Below are 12,190 nucleotides of genomic sequence, written 5' to 3'. Positions count from 1 at the left end.
ATATACGGGTATGCATGTTAATTAACTACAGTACTAATTAATCAACCGACCGATTACCTTTCTTTCTGTGTAATCAATTAGCTGTGGCAAGCATGCAACAAAAGATGGAAGAGTTTGCTATGGCTCAAGTGTAATTGAATCAAGCTAGTAGGTTGCTTGATAGCTAGATAGGTCCCAACGCAGCAAAGTGACATCTCATTCTTATTACCTTTGGACACATGCCTAATGATCGACCAACAGTTCTTGGGGAGATCGATCCATGCATGAATCGATCTGGTGATCCATGTGTACTTGTATATATTTTGATCGGCCGGTCTAATTAACTAGCTACCAAAAGAATTATTAGTGTGTTGTGTGTGTGAGCCCCTACTCATTTACTGCCTCGCGAAACAACACCGAAACAGACAAGAGGTAGGCTACAATGCATGCATCTAGAACAATAGCTGAATCCAAACAAGAGAAGCTGCATGTCTGCATGCACTAGTTTTCTAGAGATCAAAAGAAAGGGTAATGATTGAAGGAAAGCAAATGGCTCTTGGATGCAATCGGCCATGTAGCATGGAGTATCAGAGGAAGGGCAATGGCACATGAATTCATCACTTTGGAATTAGAATTAAGTGCTAAAATCTATGTGTTTTTGAAAAATCATCTCAGCTGATCTATTATAAGAGAGACTTGGGGGTTTGTCCCAACAGCAGAGACCGAAGATGTAAACCACTTTTATTATCTAAAAGTTTCACTTTAGAATTTAGATGATCATAAATTCGTAACTATCAGATAGATGAAGCTTGGGGGTAATTTTGGAACTTGACGTGCACAACTGCATAGACATGCATGAATTTTCTTCAGGGAGCTTAGCTAGCCATACTAATCAAAATACAGATACTGAAAACTGATCACTGAAAATTTGGTGTTGTGTGCTGGATTTCAGGCCGGCAAGGCATGAACAGTTGAGCAACCTGGCATCCAGAAACTGAAAGAATCCTATGCTGCCATTGCAAGAAGTAATGGAGGAGGCTCATGGCTTGATGGCTACTCATTTTTCTTTCTTGGTCTTCTCTTTTTTTCCATGACTAGCAGCTAAGCTGTTAACATCTTTTGGCCTTATGGATAAAGTAGTAGTAACAGATGAGTATATATCTCTCATATATAGCTTAGCACCATGCAGGTCAGGTACCTCCTCTCCTACATTTAATCTTTTGATTTCCTCCCCAATGGCAGACACTATTGATGGATGATCCAAGAGTGTGCAGTTGCATGCCCATTATGGCACTGCAGCAGTGTAGTGCTGCAGCTGCAGTAATTAACCTGCATATGGCCACCAATAATTCTCACTTTAGACAAGCCTCTGCTACAAATGCAGGATTAGCTAACCAGCTAACCGTAGCCAGTGTCACCTGCATGCATCTATCGGTATGAGACATGAATGGAGACATAATCTAGCTGTTCTTCAGCCATGAAAATTACGTCTTAACTGAAGAATCTGATCTTAATTTACATTATATAGAAAAGTCTTCTTATTGCTCAAGTGGATGTACCCTCGTTTCATACACAGCACTCAAAAAGTCATCAAATATCTTGAAACCATTTGATGAGATAGATAAATATATGATATATCACTCTACAAGCATACAAATTTAAATTCGTTTTACACAAGTTGAAACAAAAATAACAAAAGTGGCTACCAAAAGTGCGTAACTTTCATAGTTGACATTTGTTGTTTTTGTTTCGAATTGTATTATTTGAATTTGAAACTGACATATTTGTGGAGCGATATCTCATATTTTTATCTATATCTTATTAGAATTTTTTAAAAGTTTTTCATGATATTTTAGATGATATGTACGATGAGTGTACCAATCCAACTGTCCAATGATAAAAAAAACCATTTCCCTGTATATGCTTGACTTTTTAGTCAGGAAACAACATGTGTTCACAGTATCTGCTTTAATTCAGTCAAAAAAAAATACAGGTAGATAGGTAGAGATATACTATATTCAGTGTGAGTAGTGAAGGCTGAAGGATTAATTTGGGTGCACATGGAGGAACATGGAGAGGTCACGGGGAGGGAGGAGGAAGAAGAAGAAGATTGAATGCAGTGGATGTAATGCACTGAAGAAAGTACGTGGAGAAAAATGGCAGCATATGTACTTGGTTCTGCACATCACCGAAATTGTTGTGCTTGCCGTGGATGATCTCTCAGCTGCTCCGGCGCCGTACCTACTCTCTGATGCCCTATCTCTCTCTGTATCTTGGCACATCAGCTTCTCTCACATGGCTGGCTAGTAAACAATAGAGATGTTGAGTTGTGATCCAAATTCATTTGCACTTAATAAAAGCCAGCTTTTGCCGTAGCGGAGCGAAGGCTGAAGCTGGCCCATTGGGCTGTGCGCATGGGGATGCCCGGGGGTGCGGGGGCGGAGCTCCCGCGGTATGGATCATCATCCATTTTAGGGTTCCACTATATATATAGCTCTTGTAAGCCGCTGTGCGGCGATGTAACCTTACCTCAGATATAGTGAAGATATTTTACTGGCTGGCGCCCGTGGTTTTTTCTTTCCTGTTTTAGGAGGGTTTTCCACGTTAAATCTTGTGTTTTTTATGATTGATCTGTTTTTTTTATCGTTTGTTCGTCTATCGTTTCCTAACAAGAGAGCATATGAACTGAACTGATTCCGTATCGATCTCTGCCTTTCTCTGTCTCTGCACTGAATTGGAGCCTGACCTGAGTCACGTTGGATCCTGAACCTGAACATGGAGCTTTTTGGATGACAGAAGGTTTATTGCACTCATCCAAATATCCAATTTCATCGAGCCGATAGAATTATCCCAAAACACTTTCGATTTCTGCATAACTAAGATACACACAACCACCTGAATCTGAACCTAAACAACATGCATGATCTCCAAGAAACGATTTGCATGTCATACAGATACATCACATTTCTTTCTTCAAAACACACACACACACACAAATTTTGCACTTCCTTTCTTTTATTAACATAATTTTATACTACTACATTTTATTTTTATTGAGAAAGACTACATTTTAATTTTTAATCCCCTTTTAGTTTTAGATTACTTTTCAAGTCTTCATGGTGATTGATCACTCTCGGACACTGATTTTCCACTAGACGAAGTTGACGGCCATTCCTTTTCTGCATTTGGGCCTAATCCTCCTGTATATAGGAGTAGTAGGCCATTCATGGGCCGTTTGCGTGAGGCCCACGAACGTGAGGTGTGGGCCCACAGCCCAGCGAGACCCCGCGAAGAAGAGCTCAAGGGTTTAGTAGCCGCCTCGGCGGCGGCGCGCGCGGGGAAGAAAGCCCAGAACCCTAGCCCCTCCCGCCGCCGACGAGCAGCGGCGCGCGAGAAGAACGGCCGGCGAGATGGGGCGGGACAAAGCGCGGAGGCTCTCCGGCAGCCGCCACTTCCGGCAGAGGGTGGTGCTGGCGACGCTGACGTCGACCGCCATCACCATCGACGACATCCGCTCCGGCGGCGCCGCGCCGGGCCTCCGCCCCCACGAGGTCTCCCTCCTCCACCTCCTCCACAAGATCTCCGACCACCACTCCCTCGACCTCAACGAGACAGGCAAGGACGCGCGCTTCCTCCCGCGGGCTTATCTCTGTCTGGTGTGGCTCGCCTAGGTTTTCATCGGTGGCTGGCTGATTCCTTTGTGCGTGTGTGCGTGCGGTCGCAGGGACGAAGCTGAGGTACAAGCCGGGGGTGATCGTCGGCGGGAGGGACCTCGAGCACGACTGCGGGGTGCACCGGGGGATCGGCTACTTCCTTGAGCCGCTTATACTGCTTGGGCTCTTCGCCAGGGCGCCCATCTCCATTCGGCTCAAAGGTGAGCTTTCCTTGTTCTTGTTCAGGTAACACTTGGGCAATAGTGGTGCAGAATTAGCAAAATTTAGGGGACCTCTGCTGTATTAGGTTGACACCATGGTCGTGGCTCAGGGGGAAGTTATGGTTCTGTCTAGTGTTTAGTCAGATAGATTGTTCGAAATTTGCAGTGGAATTTTGTTCCTGGACCATATTCTTCAAGGGCCTTGTTGGATTCGATAGAGATTGTCTGATTGGGATTTCACTAATTTGAACTTACTCGTCATTCTTGTATTATTATTCGTTAGAAATTGGAGATGGAATTACTTATCTATCCGTTTAGAAGTAGCGGAAGGTCCATCCCATTACTTATCTATCCGTTTAGAAATTGGTGATCAATAATGTTTGTACATGCTTATCTATTGAAACCATATTACTGACATGTTGAAATTGGCACTTATAGTTACCCTCTACCTTCTGCACAAAATTGATGGCCATAATTGGTGATCATGCAGACTTTTTTTTCCCTAAGCAGCTTTACTATGAGACCTAAATTTGTCACCCTGCTTTTAGGAATTACTAATGATACAAAGGACCCTTCTGTGGATACTTTCCGAATGGTTACCTTGCATATGCTCAAACAATTCGGTGTTCCTCTGGAGGGATTGGAGTTAAAGATTGAAAGCCGGGGAGCTCCTCCTCTTGGTGGTGGTGAAGTGTTTCTTCGAGTTCCCAACATAAAGAGCACATTAAAGGTGTGTGTTGTTTGCTGCCCCTCTAATGTTATGCCATGTCTGTTGGCATTTCCATCTGATGCTAAATGCCTTTCCAGGCAGCTAACTGGGCTGATGAAGGTATGGTCAAGAGGATAAGAGGTGTATCATTTTCAACTAGAGTATCTCCACAAATTGAAAACCGCATCATTTATGCTGCACGTGGGATCTTCAATCGCTTTATTCCGGATGTTCATATATTCACTGATCATAGATCTGGTTCTGCTGGTGGCAGGTATTTTTTTTTCACTGTCAAATAGTTCTATTGAATATTTATAATGGTGCTATACTCTGATGTCTTGCAACTCAATAATTGTGATTAGTCCTTTTTTAACCATCTTCATCTATTTGGCAGGTCAGCAGGCTATGGCGTATCTGTAGTTGCTGAGACTACCACAGGCTGCCTGCTCTCTGCAGATGCTACTGTAAGTTATCCTAATGTTGATGAAATGAATGAGGAATCTGAGAATTTGGAGCTAACATCTCCAGAGGATCTTGGTGTTCAAGTTGCATCGATGTTGCTAGAAGAAGTTGCTCAAGGGGGAGTTGTTGACTCAGCACATCAGGTGTGGTCTTTGAAACAAACATTTTCTTTGTTGTTTGAACCATTGACAATCATTATCTTTTGTGGTATTCTCTATATGCTACTATAATACAGCCCTGCAACACCAGTTTGGTAATTGTTCCTTTGGCTGTCATATGGTGTAGGAAAATATTTTTTCTGTTAAAGTGTTTACATAGTACAGATAGATTTAGTCTATTAGAAAGTTTGCCAAGAAACCTATTCTTTTTCATATAAATTGATGCCTGAACTTGTGTTTTTCCCTCTTAAAAACGGATGGTTGTTTAAATTATTTTACCTTTTGACATTGTGTTCCTCTTCTAAATACTTTTCAGGGCCTTCTGTTTATTCTATGTGCTCTAAGCCCACCTGATGTGTCAAAGGTTCGTGTTGGTCAGTTGACACCATACGCTATCGAAACACTTCGCAACATACGGGATTTCCTTGATGTCAAGTTCATTATCAAGCCTGATCCAAATTCAAATACTGTTACATTGAAATGTGTTGGTGCTGGAGTGAAGAATCTTGCTCGGAAGACTTCGTGAACAACAGGATGATGAATCCCATCAAAGGATGGATGAGTGCAGCAAGAACACTGGGTCTCCTGTAAGCTCTGTTTGTAACTGCAAAGCAACAAGTTGAGAGGTTTCATTTGCTGCCTGGGCTAAAATTTTGTCGAAGTGCGTGGTATATGTCATAGGTAGATTTGACCCAAGCATTTTATACCTGCTGGGATTTGTCTGATCATACCATCATGTCTTGTCACACTTTTGTATCTCCTTTATCTAATACGGCGATGCCATTGAGATTGGGCTTTAAGTTAATTGAAATACTAGTATAATGGAGAAATATTGCTGTTTAGGCACATCGAAAATGTGTTGTTAGTATGCACATTGGATGTGCTTATGCTGCAACATATATAAACCGTTTATATTGAAATGATAACTTGGGAACAAAAATTGCTGGACCCTGTCGTGTCACGCCCCCAGGGTACTCACCCAAGGAAATCATATGCACATTTTTGGGGAACAATTTGTCAAAGTCAGGACAACTTTTTCAGGTCTTGCTAGCAATTACCGACACTGATTTACTCCTACATGTCACTCACCTTGCACCATGAAACCCAAATGTGAGGTAGTGTCATCATGGAAGAGATGCAAAGATAAAGCTGCCCAAGAACAAGAATAGTATCAACTGATATCATATCAAGCACTACAACAAGAAGCATGTCTCCATAGAGAAGGATCTCTATGCTCACCTACAACATATATGATGGCTAAGATGCCTAAGCATCATTCTGCCTACCCAGCTCATAAACAGTCATATACAGATTACAGACAGACTCACAAAACATCTATCCTTCTTCTCCCCTATGAAAATTCACTCAAATCATCTAGTATGCATCTGTACACAGCTGAATCAAGTAGAACAAGTTGTTCATCATCAGTAGCAGCAGCAGCAGCAAGAAGAAGGCCTACACTTTCTCCTTGACATATGCAAAGGTGAATATCCAGACAAGGCACAGGACCCAGCCGGATGACAGCGCGGCGGCGGCGGCGCCGGTGAGGCTCGTCGGGTTACTGTCGGAGCCGTACATCGAGTTCCCGCCGGGGCTGTTGGCGTTGAGCACCGTCGACCCCGATCCGCCGCCCACCGCCGGTCCCATCGGCGTCACTCCGGCGCCTCCGGTGCCGCCCACCGCCGGTCCCATCGGCGTCACGCCGACGCCGACCCCGGCGCCGGCGCCCGCGCCGCCGCCCACCGGCACTGTCCCCGTCACCCCCGGGCTGTATCCCGCGCCGTAGCTGCAAACGTTTAAATCCTGATCAGGATCAATGCATCGCAGTAACTAGCACGATATTATCGGCCTCATCGTTTGGCTTATTCAACGGCATATTTACAAACGAAAAATATTTTATAAATAAAATTGTTATATACATGTTCTTAGCGATATAAAAACAAATGTAGAAAAATAAACTTCCATGAAAAACCTTAAATCAGTTTTAAATTTAATGTTAAAATTTAAATTTTTGCTCATAAGCATAAGCATAAGTGAGGGATCAAAGCTTACCCTGCTGATGATGCCTGAAACAAGCAAGTTCCTGAACCTGCAAGAATCATTCAGTGTGATTCTGTCAGTGATGCACGCTAACGCGAGTAATTATACGAGGTTTAGTGGGGTTAATTAATACTCCCTTCGTTTGTTTCATATTATAAGACGTTCCATTACTCATATTCATATAAATATTAATGAATACATATATATGTCTAAATTCATTAACATATAAATGAATGTGGACAATGCTATAAAGTCTTATAATATAAAACAGACGAAGTAAAATGAATAATTACTTGGGTTGATGTTGACGAGCATGCCGGCGCCGCCGAAGTCGCAGCTCGCCGGCGAGGGGTTCCTCTGGAAGTAGGAGTTGAAGGCGTAGGAGGCGTGGGCCTGCAGGGTGTTTGGGTTGTAGCAGGCCCCCATGGGCTGGATCGCCGTGCAGTCGGCCCCGCCCATGCCGCACGCGTAGTCCAGCCCGCTCTGCAGCGCCGCGTCCATCAGCCCCGCCTTCGCCACGCACCACGTCTGCCCGCCCGCCGCCGGCATCGTCGCCGGCGGCTGGTAAGTCGGAGTCGTCGGCATGACGCCGCCTTGCTGCGGCGGGTACGGGTAAGGCATCGTCGTTGGGTTTGTGACGGCCGGCGTCGTGGCGGGGTTGGTCACCGGGGATGGCATGGTCGGCGCGGTGACCGGGTTCATGAATGGCGTCGGCGTCGTCGTCGTCGTCGGGTCGGGCATCGTCACCGGCGTCGGCTCCGGGTACAGCGGCGGGAGGTTGGGGTTGTTGGAGTATCCCGTGGCCGGGTTGGTCGACGGCACGGTGACGATGCCCGGCGTCACCGGGTTCATCGCCGGGTTCGTCGCGGGCACCGTCACCGGGTTCGTCGCCGGCGTCGTCGTCGGGTTAGTCACCGGCGCGAACACGTCGCGCGCCGTCGTCCTTGCCGCCGCGGCGAGCTCCCGCCGGGGAGAGGGAGACGCAACCTCCGCAAGAACACCCGTCCACCTCCTCCCCTTATCCGCATCGCCGATCAGCCTCGCCATTTCCGCCGCGCTCCGAGCCGCGCGGCCGCTGATACGGAACGCCACGCCGACGCCCTCCTCGAACGCGGCGGCGACATCGGCGACGGCGAGGTCTGCCTTCTCTTCTGCACCCATCTCCACCACGACAAACGAGCCTGACCTCCTCACGAACTCCATGACTCTGCGCCAATGCTTCTCGCCGCGGCGGCGGCACTTCGCCATGGCTCGCAGAGAAGGCAGCGAGAGCTCCGGCGAGACCTTGACGCTCCGACCCAATCCGGCGACGGCGAGCTCCGCCTGAACCGACTCCAGCGTGCAGCGCAGCGCGCCGAGCTGCCGCTCGTTGGCCGTGACCACGACGCCGGTGACGTTGAGCCGCAGGTTGGGCACGACGACGCCATTGACGAATTCGCCGGCGAGCCGCCTCGCGCTGCATGATCTCGTGCTCTGAAACGGCTTCAAGAAGAGGTACACATTTTGCTGCTCACTGACCACCGAGCTGGACAGTATCTTCACTTGAGCTGAACCATATGAGCAATCAAGAGATGCTACTGAAACGAAATATCACCAACAACAAAAAAATTGTCATCAGATTCAGAGGTATAAATACTTCGATAGAGATTCATATCGATTCTTGTTCTACTGTGACAATCTGACACATGCTCTTGACACTTAGGTGCATGCTAATTGCATCAATAGATGGAGATTATGCTGATCATGATCTATGATTTCAGAAAACAAAATATGGGATACTGACCTGAAGAAGAGATGGTTTCAAGCAGGAGAATACAGGAGAAGAAGATAGTGAAAGCAACAGACCAAGAAGTTGCCATTGAAGCAGATAAATGTTTTTGGCAAAGGATGCCTCTGACTGAGCAGAACAACCTCTGATGAAGGAAATGGAGATGGAAATTGGGCAGTGTGGAAGGAAGAGTAGGAGAAAGGAGGGCAATGGAACTTAAGGAGGAGGGAAACAAAGGTTGTCTGCTGCAAAGTGGAAAAAGCATATGCAATAGGGGAAAAGTGGCAAAGTGGATAATAATTGTTTTAAATACAATGCATGCTCTTTTTTACTTTGAATACAGAATTGAAGTGCATATATCCTTTTTTCCTGTGGAGAAAATATGTCTGGGATTTGAGCAGATGAAGTTAAATGCATTCTCTATCCTTGCATTCAAGAGAAAAAAATTTCACTGGGATCATTTTTAACCCTGAACAGCTGAACAGCAGCAGCTCTGAAGGAGAAAACATTTTCAGGAGAAAATGGTGTCAAATTTTTTGTTTGCTAACCCATTCGCCATGCTTCTGAAATCTGAAGTCTGAGATGTCATTTTGCATTCAGGAAAAAAAGTGTGCAAACAGAAGGCAATGCGTGTGACGTGGCTGAACACTAGTAACCAATAGCATTGCTTCTTGCCAACACAAAAAAATGCTTTGACAAAAGTTTTAGGTTCAGAGATAAAGGTGCTTTCTTCTCCGATGACTATCGCACATGATCCTGATCTAGTTCTTGCACTGATCTATGCATGGCCATAATCTGCAATACAAACTCTCAAACATTCTGAAGGAGAGCCACCTTTAATTCAACAAGAAGGAAGAAGAAAAAAAAATGTAGTACTATGACAAGTTGAGAACAATAGCAACATTGAGCTTTTGGACCAGCTGTTGCAGAAGGACAGTAAGCATGACCATGCCAAAAGGCTGGCCTTGGTCACTCACTCATGCCATGTGCACTTGAAAGATCCTCATCTCATCTCTGGAAATCATATGGGCAAAAGGTGCAAGTATGTTTGCACATCTCTCTTCAGAAATCTGTTTCTGTATCCTTCTTCAGACAAAGTTTTTTCATTGGACCAGATGAGAACAGCTGCTGATATGGCTTAACCTTGAAGAGTTTAAGGCAAATGGGAATCAGCACATGTCAGCAGAATATATTCTGTTACATCTATCTTGCTACTAGAATCAGGAGGTAGCTAGCTAGCAGTTAACTGGTTCCATCAGTTGCCGGTTTATTCCTTTGAATAATAAGTTCGCTGAATATTTCTGAATAATAAGTTCACTGAATATTTCTGAATAAGTTAACTGTGGTCATGTTGTTTCTGAAATTTGGATGAGGAAGTTTTTATTGGTTTTCACTTTTTTGAGAGGCATCAAGTTGAAAGGAAAAGGGGGAGCAGATTGCAGAGCTCTTGGGCAACTTTTCCTGAATCATCATGAGCCATTAGGAGATAAGGAGAGGCAGACAGGAAAAGAGAGAGATGTGCCATTGTTCATGCAGAGATCAACGATGTCGATTTCAGGCTTGATAACATCGTAGTATCTTTTTTCCTAGATTTCTCTGTGTCACTGCCTCGATCTTGGGCCAGCCAGCTACTCCTCTTCTTTCTCCAAAGCTATGATAAGATCACATCCAAGTCCGAATGGCCACACCACAAGAAAGCACTTCCATGAACTAACATTTTATCTATGACTGCATGAATGCTTTTCTATTGGCGTAGAAAAACGTCAGATTTGTCGGATTTCTCATGCGTCAATGCTAATCTATGATTATATTGGTTGCAAGTGCGTTAATCTTTTGGATGCTATATGATCATATAGGATTGCAATGTCAAGACTTTAACAATAGCATCCATATGTATCTTTGTTGATAAAGACGACGAAGCTGTCGACTGGAGCTCAGTTTGCCGCTGAATAAACAGAAAGCTGTTTCGTTTTTTTTTTTTGGTTAAGGGCAATAATGCAATTTGTAAAAAACTTATTAGTGAAGCTTTAAGCGACTTTCGCCGAGCATTAGCTATATAGTATAATAGTGTAGATAAACGAGCCGCTAGCTTGATCGGTGTGTGGTGCAAAGCTTGTGCTGAATTAACTAATTGATGGTGGGCATCTGCTTTTTATGTATCTTGTCGCCCTACTAAACTATTATTCATGCATGCACAATTAAACTTTTTCTTCTTATAAACGCATTACAAATGTAGGCGCTCACAACACACGTGCACTCACCTCTATGAACATATACGTACACCCTATCTCTATAAGCATTTCTTGAAGACTGGACCGGTAAATCTTGAGATTAACGAAGTCACCACGACCGTCTCGCTGTCGACGGATACGTCACCTACCATTAAAATAATAATTAGTTCTAAATATGAACAATTAAGCTAAACAGGCACGTGGTGAACAAATTGATCGACCAGTGTATAATAAAAGGTTACAACACATAAGATGCCGAAAAATGGACGAACTAATAAAAAATAATTTATAAGTTTTTGTATTTGTGTTATTAGTATTTTAAAAGTAAATGCTAGAAAATAGCTAGAATACAGCGAAAAGACTCTAAAATTAAATTAAGTTTTAAAATTTAAATTTGTGTCTGATATGCTAATAAGTACAGTAAGGGACTTAATTTGTATATTCAAAATGCAGTCTCATTTTCTTTTTCTTGTTCCTTCTTCGAAATTTCAGCAATTTTCTCGTATCAAGAAAGGAAAATTTCAGCGTGTTTCTGCTGATGAAGCGTTGCATGTGACTAAGCAAATTAAAGCATCTGTAGTTTCTGAAGCCGGAACCTCAGAGCGGGTGGATCGGCGATCCAAATGGGGTCCGAACCCCATTTGACCTCTATATTTTCTCACACACGCTCTGCATATGTGGCTATATATTTTCTTCTTCTCCTGGTTCAGTGGTTGAGTACGTACTTTAAGGGATTGATTTTTCTTAACCCTATTTGATTAATTCCTTGTGATCAGGCACAGAGACTAATTAATTAAGTAATTAAAGCCTTTAAAGGAACGAGAAAGTAAGAAACGTCCTAATGGCAGATTCAGTTCATATTATATTAGCAAAAGAAAAGCAGCAGTATCTGGGTGGGTTAGTGGGGATTATTATCGCCGCCAATTAAAAGAAGAGCTAGCTAGCGAGCTAAGCTAATCGTAGGAGCAC

At 44.0% G+C, this 12,190-nt stretch overlaps 2 protein-coding genes and 1 long non-coding RNA gene across 4 annotated transcripts; 2 read left to right on the top strand and 1 right to left on the bottom strand.

Moving 5' to 3' along the window:
* Positions 1 to 3,309: 3,309 nt before the first annotated feature.
* Positions 3,310 to 5,987, top strand: LOC4334688 (probable RNA 3'-terminal phosphate cyclase-like protein). The gene is made up of 6 exons (XM_015772599.3): positions 3,310 to 3,594; positions 3,704 to 3,853; positions 4,402 to 4,583; positions 4,661 to 4,836; positions 4,957 to 5,167; positions 5,499 to 5,987. The coding sequence occupies exons 1-6, from the start codon at positions 3,390 to 3,392 to the stop codon at positions 5,706 to 5,708; spliced, it is 1,134 nt and encodes a 377-aa protein (XP_015628085.1). The 5' UTR covers positions 3,310 to 3,389; the 3' UTR covers positions 5,709 to 5,987.
* A 345-nt stretch (positions 5,988 to 6,332) lies between these two features.
* On the bottom strand, positions 6,333 to 9,212 carry LOC4334687 (uncharacterized). Of its 2 annotated transcripts, none has more exons than XM_015772923.3 (4): positions 9,006 to 9,212; positions 7,516 to 8,799; positions 7,235 to 7,271; positions 6,333 to 6,968 (listed from the first exon to the last, which is right to left on the bottom strand). In XM_015772923.3, the coding sequence occupies exons 1-4, from the start codon at positions 9,079 to 9,081 to the stop codon at positions 6,638 to 6,640; spliced, it is 1,728 nt and encodes a 575-aa protein (XP_015628409.2). In that variant the 5' UTR covers positions 9,082 to 9,212; the 3' UTR covers positions 6,333 to 6,637. The 2 variants fall into 2 exon arrangements, with proteins under 2 accessions (XP_015628409.2, XP_015628410.2); XM_015772924.3 differs by having other exon boundaries at positions 7,516 to 8,796.
* Positions 7,708 to 10,810, top strand: LOC136355739 (uncharacterized). Its single transcript, XR_010740064.1, has 2 exons — positions 7,708 to 8,848; positions 8,983 to 10,810. It is a non-coding gene; the product is annotated as an uncharacterized lncRNA (long non-coding RNA).
* The last annotated feature ends 1,380 nt before the right edge of the window (positions 10,811 to 12,190 follow it).

The sequence above is a fragment of the Oryza sativa genome, chromosome 3 (genome assembly GCF_034140825.1).
Source record: "Oryza sativa Japonica Group chromosome 3, ASM3414082v1".
NCBI lineage: Eukaryota > Viridiplantae > Streptophyta > Magnoliopsida > Poales > Poaceae > Oryza > Oryza sativa.
This window is presented reverse-complemented; position numbering and strand designations above follow the sequence as displayed.